The sequence below is a fragment of the Amia ocellicauda genome, chromosome 3, assembly GCF_036373705.1.
Source record: "Amia ocellicauda isolate fAmiCal2 chromosome 3, fAmiCal2.hap1, whole genome shotgun sequence".
NCBI classification, from domain to species: Eukaryota; Metazoa; Chordata; class Actinopteri; order Amiiformes; family Amiidae; genus Amia; species Amia ocellicauda.
Genome location: NC_089852.1, coordinates 37,911,815 through 37,924,206, shown reverse-complemented (window position 1 = coordinate 37,924,206; position 12,392 = coordinate 37,911,815). Strand labels below are relative to the sequence as shown.

At 42.0% G+C, this 12,392-nt stretch overlaps 1 protein-coding gene across 1 annotated transcript in view; it reads right to left on the bottom strand.

Moving 5' to 3' along the window:
- LOC136746675 (unconventional myosin-VIIa) overlaps positions 1–12,392 on the bottom strand; it is a 48,013-nt gene that overhangs the window by 5,404 nt on the left and 30,217 nt on the right. Inside the window, exons 27-47 of the mRNA XM_066699314.1 lie at positions 11,926–12,015; positions 11,543–11,670; positions 11,136–11,262; positions 10,887–11,006; positions 10,537–10,710; positions 10,158–10,385; positions 9,857–10,027; positions 9,518–9,635; positions 8,955–9,081; positions 8,373–8,542; positions 7,959–8,149; positions 7,422–7,546; positions 6,805–6,962; positions 6,335–6,488; positions 5,821–5,976; positions 4,989–5,094; positions 3,968–4,081; positions 3,235–3,322; positions 2,851–2,957; positions 1,992–2,177; positions 1,257–1,373 (exon numbers count right to left, since the gene is read on the bottom strand). Of these exons, the coding sequence (XP_066555411.1) occupies positions 1,257–1,373; positions 1,992–2,177; positions 2,851–2,957; positions 3,235–3,322; positions 3,968–4,081; positions 4,989–5,094; positions 5,821–5,976; positions 6,335–6,488; positions 6,805–6,962; positions 7,422–7,546; positions 7,959–8,149; positions 8,373–8,542; positions 8,955–9,081; positions 9,518–9,635; positions 9,857–10,027; positions 10,158–10,385; positions 10,537–10,710; positions 10,887–11,006; positions 11,136–11,262; positions 11,543–11,670; positions 11,926–12,015 (2,955 nt within the window). The remainder of the gene's footprint in view (positions 1–1,256; positions 1,374–1,991; positions 2,178–2,850; positions 2,958–3,234; positions 3,323–3,967; positions 4,082–4,988; positions 5,095–5,820; positions 5,977–6,334; positions 6,489–6,804; positions 6,963–7,421; positions 7,547–7,958; positions 8,150–8,372; positions 8,543–8,954; positions 9,082–9,517; positions 9,636–9,856; positions 10,028–10,157; positions 10,386–10,536; positions 10,711–10,886; positions 11,007–11,135; positions 11,263–11,542; positions 11,671–11,925; positions 12,016–12,392) is intronic.

The following is a 12,392-nucleotide window of genomic DNA, read 5'->3' as shown; positions in this document are numbered from 1 at the left end:
TTGACCCCCTTTCGCCTTCAGAACTGCCTTAATTCTACATGGCATTGATTCAACAAGGTGCTGAAAGCATTCTTTAGAAATGTTGGCCCATATTGATAGGATAGCATCTTGCAGTTGATGGAGATTTGTGGGATGCACATCCAGGGCACGAAGCTCCCGTTCCACCACATCCCAAAGATGCTCTATTGGGTTGAGATCTGGTGACTGTGGGGGCCAGTTCAGTACAGTGAACTCATTGTCATGTTCAAGAAACCAATTTGAAATGATTCGACCTTTGTGACATGGTGCATTATCCTGCTGGAAGTAGCCATCAGAGGATGGGTACATGGTGGTCATAAAGGGATGGACATGGTCAGAAACAATGCTCAGGTAGGCCGTGGCATTTAAACGATGCCCAATTGGCACTAAGGGGCCTAAAGTGTGCCAAGAAAACATCCCCCACACCATTACACCACCACCACCAGCCTGCACAGTGGTAACAAGGCATGATGGATCCATGTTCTCATTCTGTTTACGCCAAATTCTGACTCTACCATCTGAATGTCTCAACAGAAATCGAGACTCATCAGACCAGGCAACATTTTTCCAGTCTTCAACTGTCCAATGTTGGTGAGCTTGTGCAAATTGTAGCCTCTTTTTCCTATTTGTAGTGGACATGAGTGGTACCCGGTGGGATCTTCTGCTGTTGTAGCCCATCCGCCTCAAGGTTGTACGTGTTGTGGCTTCACAAATGCTTTGCTGCATACCTCGGTTGTAACGAGTGGTTATTTCAGTCAAAGTTGCTCTTCTATCAGCTTGAATCAGTCGGCCCATTCTCCTCTGACCTCTAGCATCAACAAGGCATTTTCGCCCACAGGACTGCTGCATACTGGATGTTTTTCCCTTTTCACACCATTCTTTGTAAACCCTAGAAATGGTTGTGCGTGAAAATCCCAGTAACTGAGCAGATTGTGAAATACTCAGACCAGCCCGTCTGGCACCAACAACCATGCCACGCTCAAAATTGCTTAAATCACCTTTCTTTCCCATTCAGACATTCAGTTTGGAGTTCAGGAGATTGTCTTGACCAGGACCACACCCCTAAATGCATTGAAGCAACTGCCATGTGATTGGTTGATTAGATAATTGCATTAATGAGAAATTGAACAGGTGTTCCTAATAATCCTTTAGGTGAGTGTATATTAGAATGTCTTAAATAAACCATTACAATAAACAGCAAGTGAGACTTATCTGAAAAAGACTGCCCAACTGATTACCTTAACTTCGAAGAATGCCGATCCAAAGGTCGGCCATTTGAAGATGATTTTTAAAAACATGAGTTTCGCCTCCTCTCTTGACTTTCCTGCTTGCTTGTTGAAATAAGCTACGATGGACTGGATAATAGAGACACAGCAGTTAGTCCACTCTGGCAATCAACAGCACATACATCTTAAGATGGTAAAGAATCAAGTCATGTAATTCCAGTCATTCACATGCAACGTGAATTTAATAACCATAGAAACTTAAGCATTAACCTGCGTCCACATTGACATGCAAGTTAACAACCTAACTGATCAGTTTGATTAAATTAACCTCCAATGTATATGATCAGCTCAAACCCTGAGCAGAGTTCATCATGTGGTATTTTGTGGGTTCAAGAGGTATAATAATAATGGTATTCAATAAGGTATGTACTTTACATGCTGTAATTTGAAACAACAAAGACTGAAGAAATTATCCTGGATTTCACAGGATGACAAGGTCTCTGACACGGCTCCTCACTCACTGCAAGTAAACATGGTGAAATGATCTGAGAGAATCTGGGATAATCCGCTTTAACTCCAAGGTGCTGAAAACAGTACTCCCACTCAAACCCCATCATTTTACTGAAGAACAGTGAGAGAGGCCCCCACAGGCCTCCCAGCAGCTCACTGAAGCCAGCAAACTTCCTGTCAAGCCACCACGGCCCCATAAAGAAAGTCCTGTGTTGTATTTCTGGTGAGGAGACTCACCCGTTTCCAGTCATCAGGGGACAGCTGGCGAATCAAGTCTTGTGGCACCAGCTCCTTGAGTATCTTGGGGATGCTGGGGAAGTGGGACTTGTCATCCTCAAATTTGACACGGTAGATTAGGGCCCCTAGCTGGAACACTTCCTCCCGTGAGCACTTGTGGTAGCCTCGCAGGTACTTGGGCAGCTCCTGGCAGGGGAAAGACCATTATTAATACACTAGCCCGTTTCGTTTCAGACATTGATTTTAGACATCATAAAATCCTTGTCTTGTCCTTGATGAGTCATGTGTTGCTATATCGTTGTGTAGGTGTCCACAGCTCTCAATGCTTTTCCACAGGCGAGTGCATCCCCACATTGTCTGGCAGCGAGGAAGCCAAGGTCTACCGAAAAACTGTTTAATCACCTACAAAAGGGTTTTGGAGATAGTGTCTTCAGGAGTCATGCTTCTTTTTATTAAATAGTTTGAGACAATAGTTTGAGACAACATTCTCACAATCCGGTTCTTATAAGGTGCTGAATAAAGAAAGAGAATAATGAAATCAGTATCCTGATGAAGATCATATTGAAATCAAAATTTTGATCTGAATGTGCTGAAATGTGAGCAGGTATTATAATTGTATTATTTTGAATAGCTTCATTAAATAAACATAGTTTTTTCTATAGTATAATATTAATCCACAGTAAATAAATACTACTACAAAGGTATAATGACAGTTATTGGATTTATTTTGGTATTATGCAATAAGATGTGATTTTTTTTGTATTGCTCAATCCAGGTCAAAAGACACAGAGCAGCAGCACGTGTACAGTATTGTGTTGTACGTGGAGTAAGGCGGACATTGAGCAATATTGCCACACACCTGATAATAGTGGAAAATAGAGTCCGCCATGGAATCCTTTCCAGGAACTGTGTGTGTCCAGAGTTTCTTCATAAAGAACACCTGATAGGTTAAAGAAGGCACAATACCTGTACAATACACAGGGAAAACACAGGAGAGTGTAAAGACATATACAAGACAGAGTACAATATGGTTATGCAACATGTATCTATCATTATGCTCTTCATCTCTTCCAACAATGCAGAAAAGCACCACAAAATGCAACACTACATGGATAATAGAACTATAGGACAACTACTCAACCAAAACAAGTAAACACGAATACTACACCTAGAGCTTAACAGTCATTTATTATAAAAAGGTGGAATGAAACCATTAACGTTTAAGTAGAAAAAAAAACTTTACCATCCTTTGCTGGCCTGGCTTTCTTGATCCAGTCTGTGAGATGCCTCACAAAGTCAAAGAAGAAGTCCCCCTCTGGAACACTGATCACCTGAGACAACAAATATCCCTTTTTGGTCATGAAGGACATATAGAAAACTATACATAAGTGATCTGTGATCTGTGTTTCCTTAAAAAATAATTTAATTAGACTAGTTCAGCACAGATATTGTAATAGTACAGCTGAACAGCAATCAGGTGAATAGTGTTGTAAAACCTGAGCCAGAACCTGTTCATATAACCTGAGCATTGGTTTTAAACCAAAGGGGCTTACTCAAGTGGGTTTTGTGTAATTGTTTTTCTTACTATTGAAATAAAGCCCTGGAAATGTTTAATTGTAATTTGTCTTTTGTTTTAACCAGACCTTAAAAAGAAAAGTGGTCTTCAAGCACCTTTGGCCTTTGACCACAGGCAACGTCGATAAAATGCCAACACCCAAGATAACACACCAGTTGAGAACTGTATTGAAGTATTGCATGTTTCTGTATGTTTAATTGGTTTTCCCTTCAGCTCATTAATGAAGAGGCACATATGCATAGGTTAGTGTCAAATGCCCTGCTGTCAGAGGACTAAAGGTCGCAGTGTGATGTCTGTTTGCTTACAGGAAGTGATCACAGAATGCGAGTGAATCATTGTCGGCAATCCCAGGTCCCTCTGGCTTCTTGTTGTGCTGTAATGATTTAATCCCATAACCTACCTTATCAGAAATCTTAACAAACAAGCTGAAGCCCTCCGAGGACTTGAGCAGCAGCCTGCCGGAGATATTCTGGCAGAAGTCCTTTGCTTTTGTGCTCGACTCCACTTCAAACGCCTGCAATGTGAGGAGAGAAGACTTTCTAATGTCACAGTCACACCATCCTACTTCAAAGTTAATCCCTCCATATCCTGCTGCATAATATCAGACCTTAAATTTACTTGCAGGGCCTGAGCAAGCACGCACAACTTGATTACATGACATGCTAATTAAAGGGTGCAAAATTAGAATTACTTAAAAAGCCCAACCAAATGAGAATCTAATTACGAATCAGATTCTTTACATTCATTAATCTCTCTCTCTCTCTCTCTCTCTCTCTCTCTCTCTCTCTCTCTCTCCATCTCTCTCTCTCTATTCTCTCAAACTGTCCACATAATGAATTACGTGTGTGTGTTTTAAAGGCTATGCAAATAAGGTTAATGAGAAAACTAGATGATGTTTTTCATTCTTCATCCATTAGCCAGAGCAAGACCGGGATTTTAATTTCTGTGTGAAGGGGTTCATTTCCTTGAGAAAGCACAGGGCAAACTAATCACGAAAGAAACTGTTCAAAAGCATACACTTTTATTCTCCTTTTTGTTTTTTAAAGAGATGAATACTATTGTAAATTTCATGGGAGCCAATGTGAAAGATGTATAGTTTAAGCCTGTCAGACTAATGCATTTCTGGGAGACTGTTCAATGACACACAGGACACATCCCTTTGAAAGATAGCTATACTCAGTCAGTATTCCGGATTTTGCAGTATTGTTTAAAGAAGAAAAAAATAATCTATTTAATTTTCCTACAGAAATATGTTACAGCGGCAGTACTGTGTGTGTAACATGACTTTAACCACATGATTTTAAAGCAGTAACTGTTTACAAGCATCCTCTCTGCATCATCCCTGGAAAACAAGAAAGGAATTCAAGGAGACTGAACACCCGCCCCCAGGAATGATGGCAGTTACCAGCTCCTGGCCTCACCTCATCTGTGTCATCAGGGAAGTACACTTTATGGAAGATCTGGGTGGTTTTGTGCTGAATGGCTTCAACCTCCACCAAATGAGGTGGGTACTTCCTGGATCCATTTCTAGTTTTCAAGACAAAGATGGAATGTGAAAGCATATCAATCACTTGGAGAAGCAAAACTGAGTCAGCTTAAAAGCTTACCATCATTACCCTTGGTTTTCCTCATGGTCATTATTTACTGCAAGGAGCACATGGGCCTAGACTGACCATAGCCAAGACATCGGGTAATGTGGAACAAGTAGCATAGATGACTTTGACTCACAGTAATGTACGCAGAAAACATCTGTTTGTGTGTGGACTTCATGTTCCTGAAATCCCATGCAAAAATAAAGTACTACAACCCAGATTCTATCAACTCTTTAAACTGAAAGTATAATTGCCTGTAAGAAGTCTCTTGTGTTTCCTGGTGTTGTGGAAGAAGCAAACATGCAATACATACTTATCCCTGCAAACTGGGACAACCGAAGAAGAATGAGCCACTTGGCCATTTCTGATATTCCCTAGTTCCCTACAGTAATAAAATAAATCTGGACTGTTTGGAAACATTTTCTTTGCTCTAGTTAAAACATTTCCATGTCGTTTTCTTAAAGCAACACATGCGCTTGGGAGGAGAAGAGGCAAAGATTTATTATGATTAGTTTTGTAAATTTAATTCTACATTTGCACTAACACTGCGATATCTGTTGATGCATTACTGTTGAGAGAGCAGAGCAAACAGGGACAAATTGGTAGGAACGATTTCATTACAAATTATTTAATTATGTTTAATGTGTTTCTGAGCTGTTACCGGAGGGCCTTTTGTAGTCTCTGCATGCAATCTGGGGCCAGTGGGTGGTGCTTCTTAGACTGGAGGAACCGCTGGACGTGGGGCAGAAGCATGTTACTGGGAGGGAATAGGCCGGTGCACAACCACAGCAGCTCCCAGCCCTTCTCCTCACTGTACCTGGGAAGAGCACAAGCAAACTCAGACAGCACTAAGACAGACCCGTCCAGCAGCACGGAAGAGAAGGGAGTTGTTTTTCTCAGCACCAATATTTTCCAATATGGCATTTTGCTGCCCCCTGTCCATGCACAGGGATATTACAGAACATTGTTTCCTTACTGGTTGTTAGACTAAGGGAAGGTTAGCGCTAATACTCAGTTTTGACTCCTTATCCTAATATAAGTAAATATTTTACAAACAAGATATAAACCTGAATAACTTTACAGAAAGGAGACCAAACATGGAAATCAGGTTGCAGATACAGTCTTTTTGTTTTGTTGGTCATTTGTACTACCTATTCCTGTGAGGCTTTTCTTACTTGACATGGTTTTCCGTGAGCTGCTTGAGTATCTGGCAGAAGATCTCATCTTTGAGTGGCTCTGCTTTCAAGGCACCTTCGAATATTTGGTCCGTCAGCTCATTCACAGAGCGCGTGCGCTTGGAAGGGTAATCTCCCATATACTTCATCATCGGTGCAGGGCAGCAGTTAAGAATGAAAACAATCAAGCAATACTATTGTCTGAGCCCTCATTTGCCTAAGAGATGGCCAGCCTAGGGTTTTTAGGGTTAAAAATGCAAACAACACGTATGAAAATGACAGCACCTTTTCCGGGAAGTACTGGAGAGCCACAGTCCAGCAGAATTCATCAGTAGCTCTCAACAGTCAATGCATAAATCTGGGTTAAGTTAACTTGTACTAATAAGTTATAAGAGCTAAAAAGCAGGCAACCCTGTGGCTGTCCAGGAGCATGACTGGAGTCATCTGTCTTGGTGCCAGTAAAAGGATATCAATGAAGGCCATGCAGGCTTCCTGGGAGAGCTCTTCATGGCTGAGGACTTTCTTCAGCAAGGGCTGTTTGATGGGCTCCCGGGTGCAGCACCACAGCTTATCCTTCCCTCGGCTTTTATTGATCATAACCCGGCTGAGTGTGTGTTTGGGAGGAGGTCTGGAAAACAAGGTGCAAAGCAGAGCGGTCAGCTTCACACCGTGCTCTTGAGGGAGACTGTAAATGTAGAGTTAATAGATCGATCAGGCTGATCCAGTGTTATGGTCGGCTCTGGCAAAGTGACAGCTTTACCTTCCACTTCTACGCTTGCATAACAACATATCGTTTTGAAACTCACAGAAAGTTATACAAGTCAAAAGGATAAATATATAATTCACACATATTAGATCAGCGTCAGGTAATAAATTAATTATTGAGAAGTAACCCAGTCTTCTTCTAGACATTTTACATTTGTTTCTGAATGAGCTGCCTTTAACTTATTTTGTGCGTTATAAATACAAATCATCACCACAGATTGGCTTATTTGTAACACCAAATTGCAAAGATCGGTGAAGAAAATATGCAAAACCAAGTCTGGTGCTATTTTTTATTTTAATTCTGCAGGCCAGCCTCTTGTACCTGAAGTAATCGTAGGAGAATTCCTCCAGGGTGTAGGGCTTCACTTTCTCCTCGGTCTCCACCAGAGACAGCTGAGAGGTCCTGATGGCATCCTGCCTCTGATCGGGAGTCATGGTTACCAAGGCCTGGCGACACAGAGAGTTTGGCTACTACACAGAGCGTCCTTGTTGCCATGGCAGCAGTGCTCATTTCAGGCCCTTTTGTACAGACTGTGATTATCACCTCAGGCAAGAGAAGAACAGTTATAGTTGCAGTACTACACCCATGAAAGGGGTACAAAAAATATATTATACATTATGCATAGTGACAAAATCTAAAATTCAAATTTTATGCAAAATAAGAACTCCGCCAAATTAACAAGATACATTTTTATTTTTTAAATTTTTAGACAGATCTCCAATGTCTGGCTTCTTTGATTCATTTTAATCTTCAGGTGGTGATACAACCAGCAAAATATCAATGCGCGTCAGGCTTCCGATCCTGGCTGTCAGCCAACAACTCGAGAAGGTTGACTGGATGCCGTCCAGTGTCACTCACCACAACTTCAGAGGGTGGTCTGGTGACGGTGGGCAGCACGTAGACACAGTCGGCAGGGAAGTCACCCTTCTGCTTGGTCCTATCGTTGATGCCATGAGCCCAGCCAGAGTTCATCACCTGCTCTCCAGTGTCCTGGTCCAGCAGAATGAGATCCCCCTTCACAAAACTCAGGAACGAGGACTCATCTCCAGCTGTGGATCAGATAATTATGAACAGAAAAAGTAGCATTATTATTATCGTCCTAATCATTAAATCTGAATCCTTGCTCTACCTAACTTTGGTCGAGTGGAAAGTGATTGATTAGGAGAGAATATTAAGCAACAAGGTGCTTAACCTAAGAGCTACTAATTTTGAAACACTATTGGCATCATAATTCCTTCGCTTTAAATTCTAGCACAAATTCCGGGCCCATACCAGGGTTTGGGTTGTCCTGCAGGGCAACTACGAACTTTGACCTTTTCCTTAGACCCTCCAGGAAGGTGACCACCAGATCTCGGATGTCCTCTGCGTTGTTGGAGGTGAAAGTGTATTCGTCACCTTTGATGGTCGCCAATGTGAAGCTCTGACCTTGCAACTTGCCTCCTCTGTCAATACAGGAGAAAATGAGAAATTAGATATTCCAGGACTAGGACATATTGTATCTTCCAGTGAGCACTGCATTCCCATATTTAATTGTCATTTCTTGTGGCAGAAATACTGTACCAATAAGGGACATCTCTTAAAAGCATTTATGTCTGCTTTAGGTGAGGAATAGTTAAATAGTTCATAGTTAAACTCTCAGTTATCATTGAGCCATTATGTAACAGAGCTCACAGGGTGTTGAATGAGCTACAGTGACATTATCCTCTCTTGGTATAACTTTCAAACCACCAAGGGGACTGACTGCAGACATTATATCTATACTTTTATAGCACCAGCTTCTCTCTCTTTATCTCTCACTGCAGCACATTATTGTAGTGGTAATTATCTGTGAGCCTAATCAGACAGACAGTGTACCTGCTGCTGGACACAACGGTGATTTCAGGGAAGGAGAGCTCCAGAAGGACTTGCTCTTGTTCATCAACAAAATAAACTCCAGTCCAGTTCACAGCCACAATCACATCATTCTTTGGCAGGCTGGGGCCTAACAGAGACAGAAGCAACTAAGACAGTTAAGATGGCAAATACAGAAAGGTGGGGACTGAAATCATTCATTTTCAGATGTAATTTTCTTTAACTGTGGTTTATATGTAACTACAGCAGAGCACGGACCAATGGCAATATCTTAAAATTTTGCTTACATATCCATACGTTAATAATAATAATAATATTATTATTATTATTATTATTATTATTATTATTATTATTATTATTATTATTATTTTTATTTCTTGGCAGACTTACAACATAAGTGCAAACAAAGTGCAAAAATACAGTGAAGTACAAGGCATCAATCATTACAAATTCAGTTTAGCTAAAACAGCAATTCAAAATAATACATTTTACAAATGTTTATTGTTGTCACAAAATACTCAATATTCAGTATTCAATATTCAATTATTTTGGATTTGTGCACATACCTGAAAATTTAAAGGCTTCGTAAAATCGTGAAAAAAGCAAAGGCCACTTGAAACGAGCAAAATCCACCACTTCCTCTTTCACTTTCTGAGGGTCCATTCTTTTCTGGATGTAAATTCCCTGTAGAAATTATGGAGTTAAAAAAATATGAGCAATGCTTTCTTAAAGCACTAGATCAAATCTAAACTTTACTTTGTGAATACAATATCTTGGATCAAGCATCTTGAAAGTAATATGTGCTATAACTGAATTAAAACTCATATTACACTATAAACAACATCACTCTCCAGAGCTCTCGTTATGTGGAGAATGTCTTTCGATTATGTATAGGGAGTTTTTACCTTTTTGTGTGCTGCCATGATAAACTGCGCCCACTTCTCCACGGTCTTGGAGGCGCTGATCTCTCGGTCAGGGATGTACGAGGGGATAAGGCTCAACAGTCGCTCCAGGAGTACCTCTGATCCATAGTCTACATAGTACTGCTGGGAGGCCAGCTCAGCAAGGTCCTCTTCCTGAGCAGGGTCCATTCGAGGAAGACAACAAATACGATTCACAATCAGTGCTGTCCAGTGCTTTGTGCCTACATCCTTACAGAATACACATTATCTAAGCAAATGCAGGGAGTAAGGAACGGGCTCTCACCCTGTCGCAGCGGTACTCCCCGAATTTGACCCCCCTGACGATCTGCTGGTAGATGAGGTTGGTGGCCACGTTGTCGTCACTGGGGTTGTGCCAGGGTGTAAAGATCTCCTTGCGGAAGAAGAGCCTCCAGGGGGCATTGCGTTCTTGTGCCCCCTGCTCCTTGGCATACTGCTCACACTGTGACACTGCGTCCATCACGTGGTCATTCCCACTGCCCAGTGAGGACACCTAGAGGGTTGGTTTAGGGGGTACAGAGAGGCACAGCAGGGTAAAAAAGGGGCCCAGAATCAGGTCTGTGAATCTGAACTGTTTATTGGCCTGATCACACAATAAAACCCTGAGTAACAGTTCCACAAAAAGCCATGCGGTCAGTGTGTACCTTGTCGAATAAGGCGATGTAAAGGGAGAAGCCAAAACGGTCCTTCAGGCTGATCTTGTCAGCCAGTGAGTTACACAGTTCCTTGGCTGTGGTGGCCGAGTCCGTCAGCAGGGTCTTGGTTGTGCCATCCATGAATGTCACAGGCAGCATGATGGGCTTCTTTGACTTGGTGGCCTGTGGAAAAAGCAACATGGTCGTCTCTTTAAGAGTCATCCATCCGTCTCTTTCAATGACATTAATCACATCAGTGTTGTTCACAAGAATTTAAACTAACACTTTCCTTTCCTTCGATATTTTTGACTACATGTTGGACAGAGTAGAGTGAGTTGGTGTAGAACAGGACACCGTACCTGCAGCTCCAGCCAGGAGGGTGGCTGTGTTCTCGTCCCATTAACGAACGTCCTTCTCAGCCGCTCCTCGCAATACGGGGCATAGCCAGGTGGACCACCACTGATGAAGTTTCTTAAATACTGCAAGAGGAAAACAGGAGGGATCACACTCATACAGCTAATATACATTCAAATGGATAAAAAGGAATAAGTTCAATGCTGGAAAATGGAGAACAAAGACATATTTCTGGGTTAATATTAAGATCTTACTTTGACAAACTTCTCAGAAGGGGCGAAGCAGCCCACACAGAGAGAGATGAGGATCCAGCCCCGGGCATGGCTGCTCTTGGAGGGGTTCTGAGTCAGCTGTTTGCAGATCTGACAGTAGATCTCATCTCTAACAATAGAAAGCAAAAGGCCAGTGAAATCCTTCATTCTGGGCCAACTAAATCTAACCCAAATTATGGCCTTCAATGTCCAGCTTGTCATATGGGAATCAGGACAACAACATGATAAGAAGGCTTCACTTCTGAAGCTTGTCACATGTGCCACAGGCTTTTCAATACATCTCTGTTGTAGATTAAATATGTTCAGGACATATATAGGTAGGAAAACTATAAGCAAGGCAGTTCCTGCAGACAGGAGCGCAGAGACAGCGAAAGAGACAGAGAGAGAACCTGAGGGCTGGGCGCAGGATGCCATTGCCGATGATGAAGTGCAGCTTCTCCAGGTTGGAAGTAGGCCGGTCTTCCAGCATGCTATTTCCCTCCAAGGTGTACTCCCCATCATTTAGTCTCTTCGTCACCTGAGCACACACAGAGGGAGGGTAACTGTGCTGCTCGAGGGAACAGCTCATCTCTCCACCATAGTCATTTCACAAGGAAGCTCGAAGACACTGACAACCCTGTTAATTTATACATGATAGCAACGCCATCCCTTCACCATCCCTTATCTTTACACATATATTGCATCATCAAGGCCATTTTCAGAAGAGATAAGACCTGCATGTGTTCCATGTGGTGGACATGCAGTTGGTCCAGTTTCCAAGCCATGGACTCACCTCCTCTGTTAACTTTGACTTCTTCTTCAGAGTGAGGGACACTAGCTTGTGGCGCACGCTGTTCTTCTTGTTGCTGTCAATGTGAGTGTTCTGCAAACATATCATCGAAGAATTTTAAATTATCAGAGCCATGCAGTTCTTTCATGCTTCCCCACAGAAATGACACACATCTCTCCACACCAGGGCACTGCAGTTAAATTTAGGATACCTTGTACTGCATTGCAAAAATCCATATCCACCAGTGTATTGGGAAAATGTTTCCATATGCTTTAGTATGAATAAGCTTTATTCATCGGTTACAGCAGATACAGTGGCTATATAATGCTTCACACTTACATTGCTTTTCCAGACTGGACTGTGTGCAATGACTTATATTCCTCTGTATCTAATGTCACCAGCTGTATAAAGTGTGATTTATTCTTTTTTTTTATCCAATGTATTTACTTGCCTGAGGGTTGCTTTTCTGT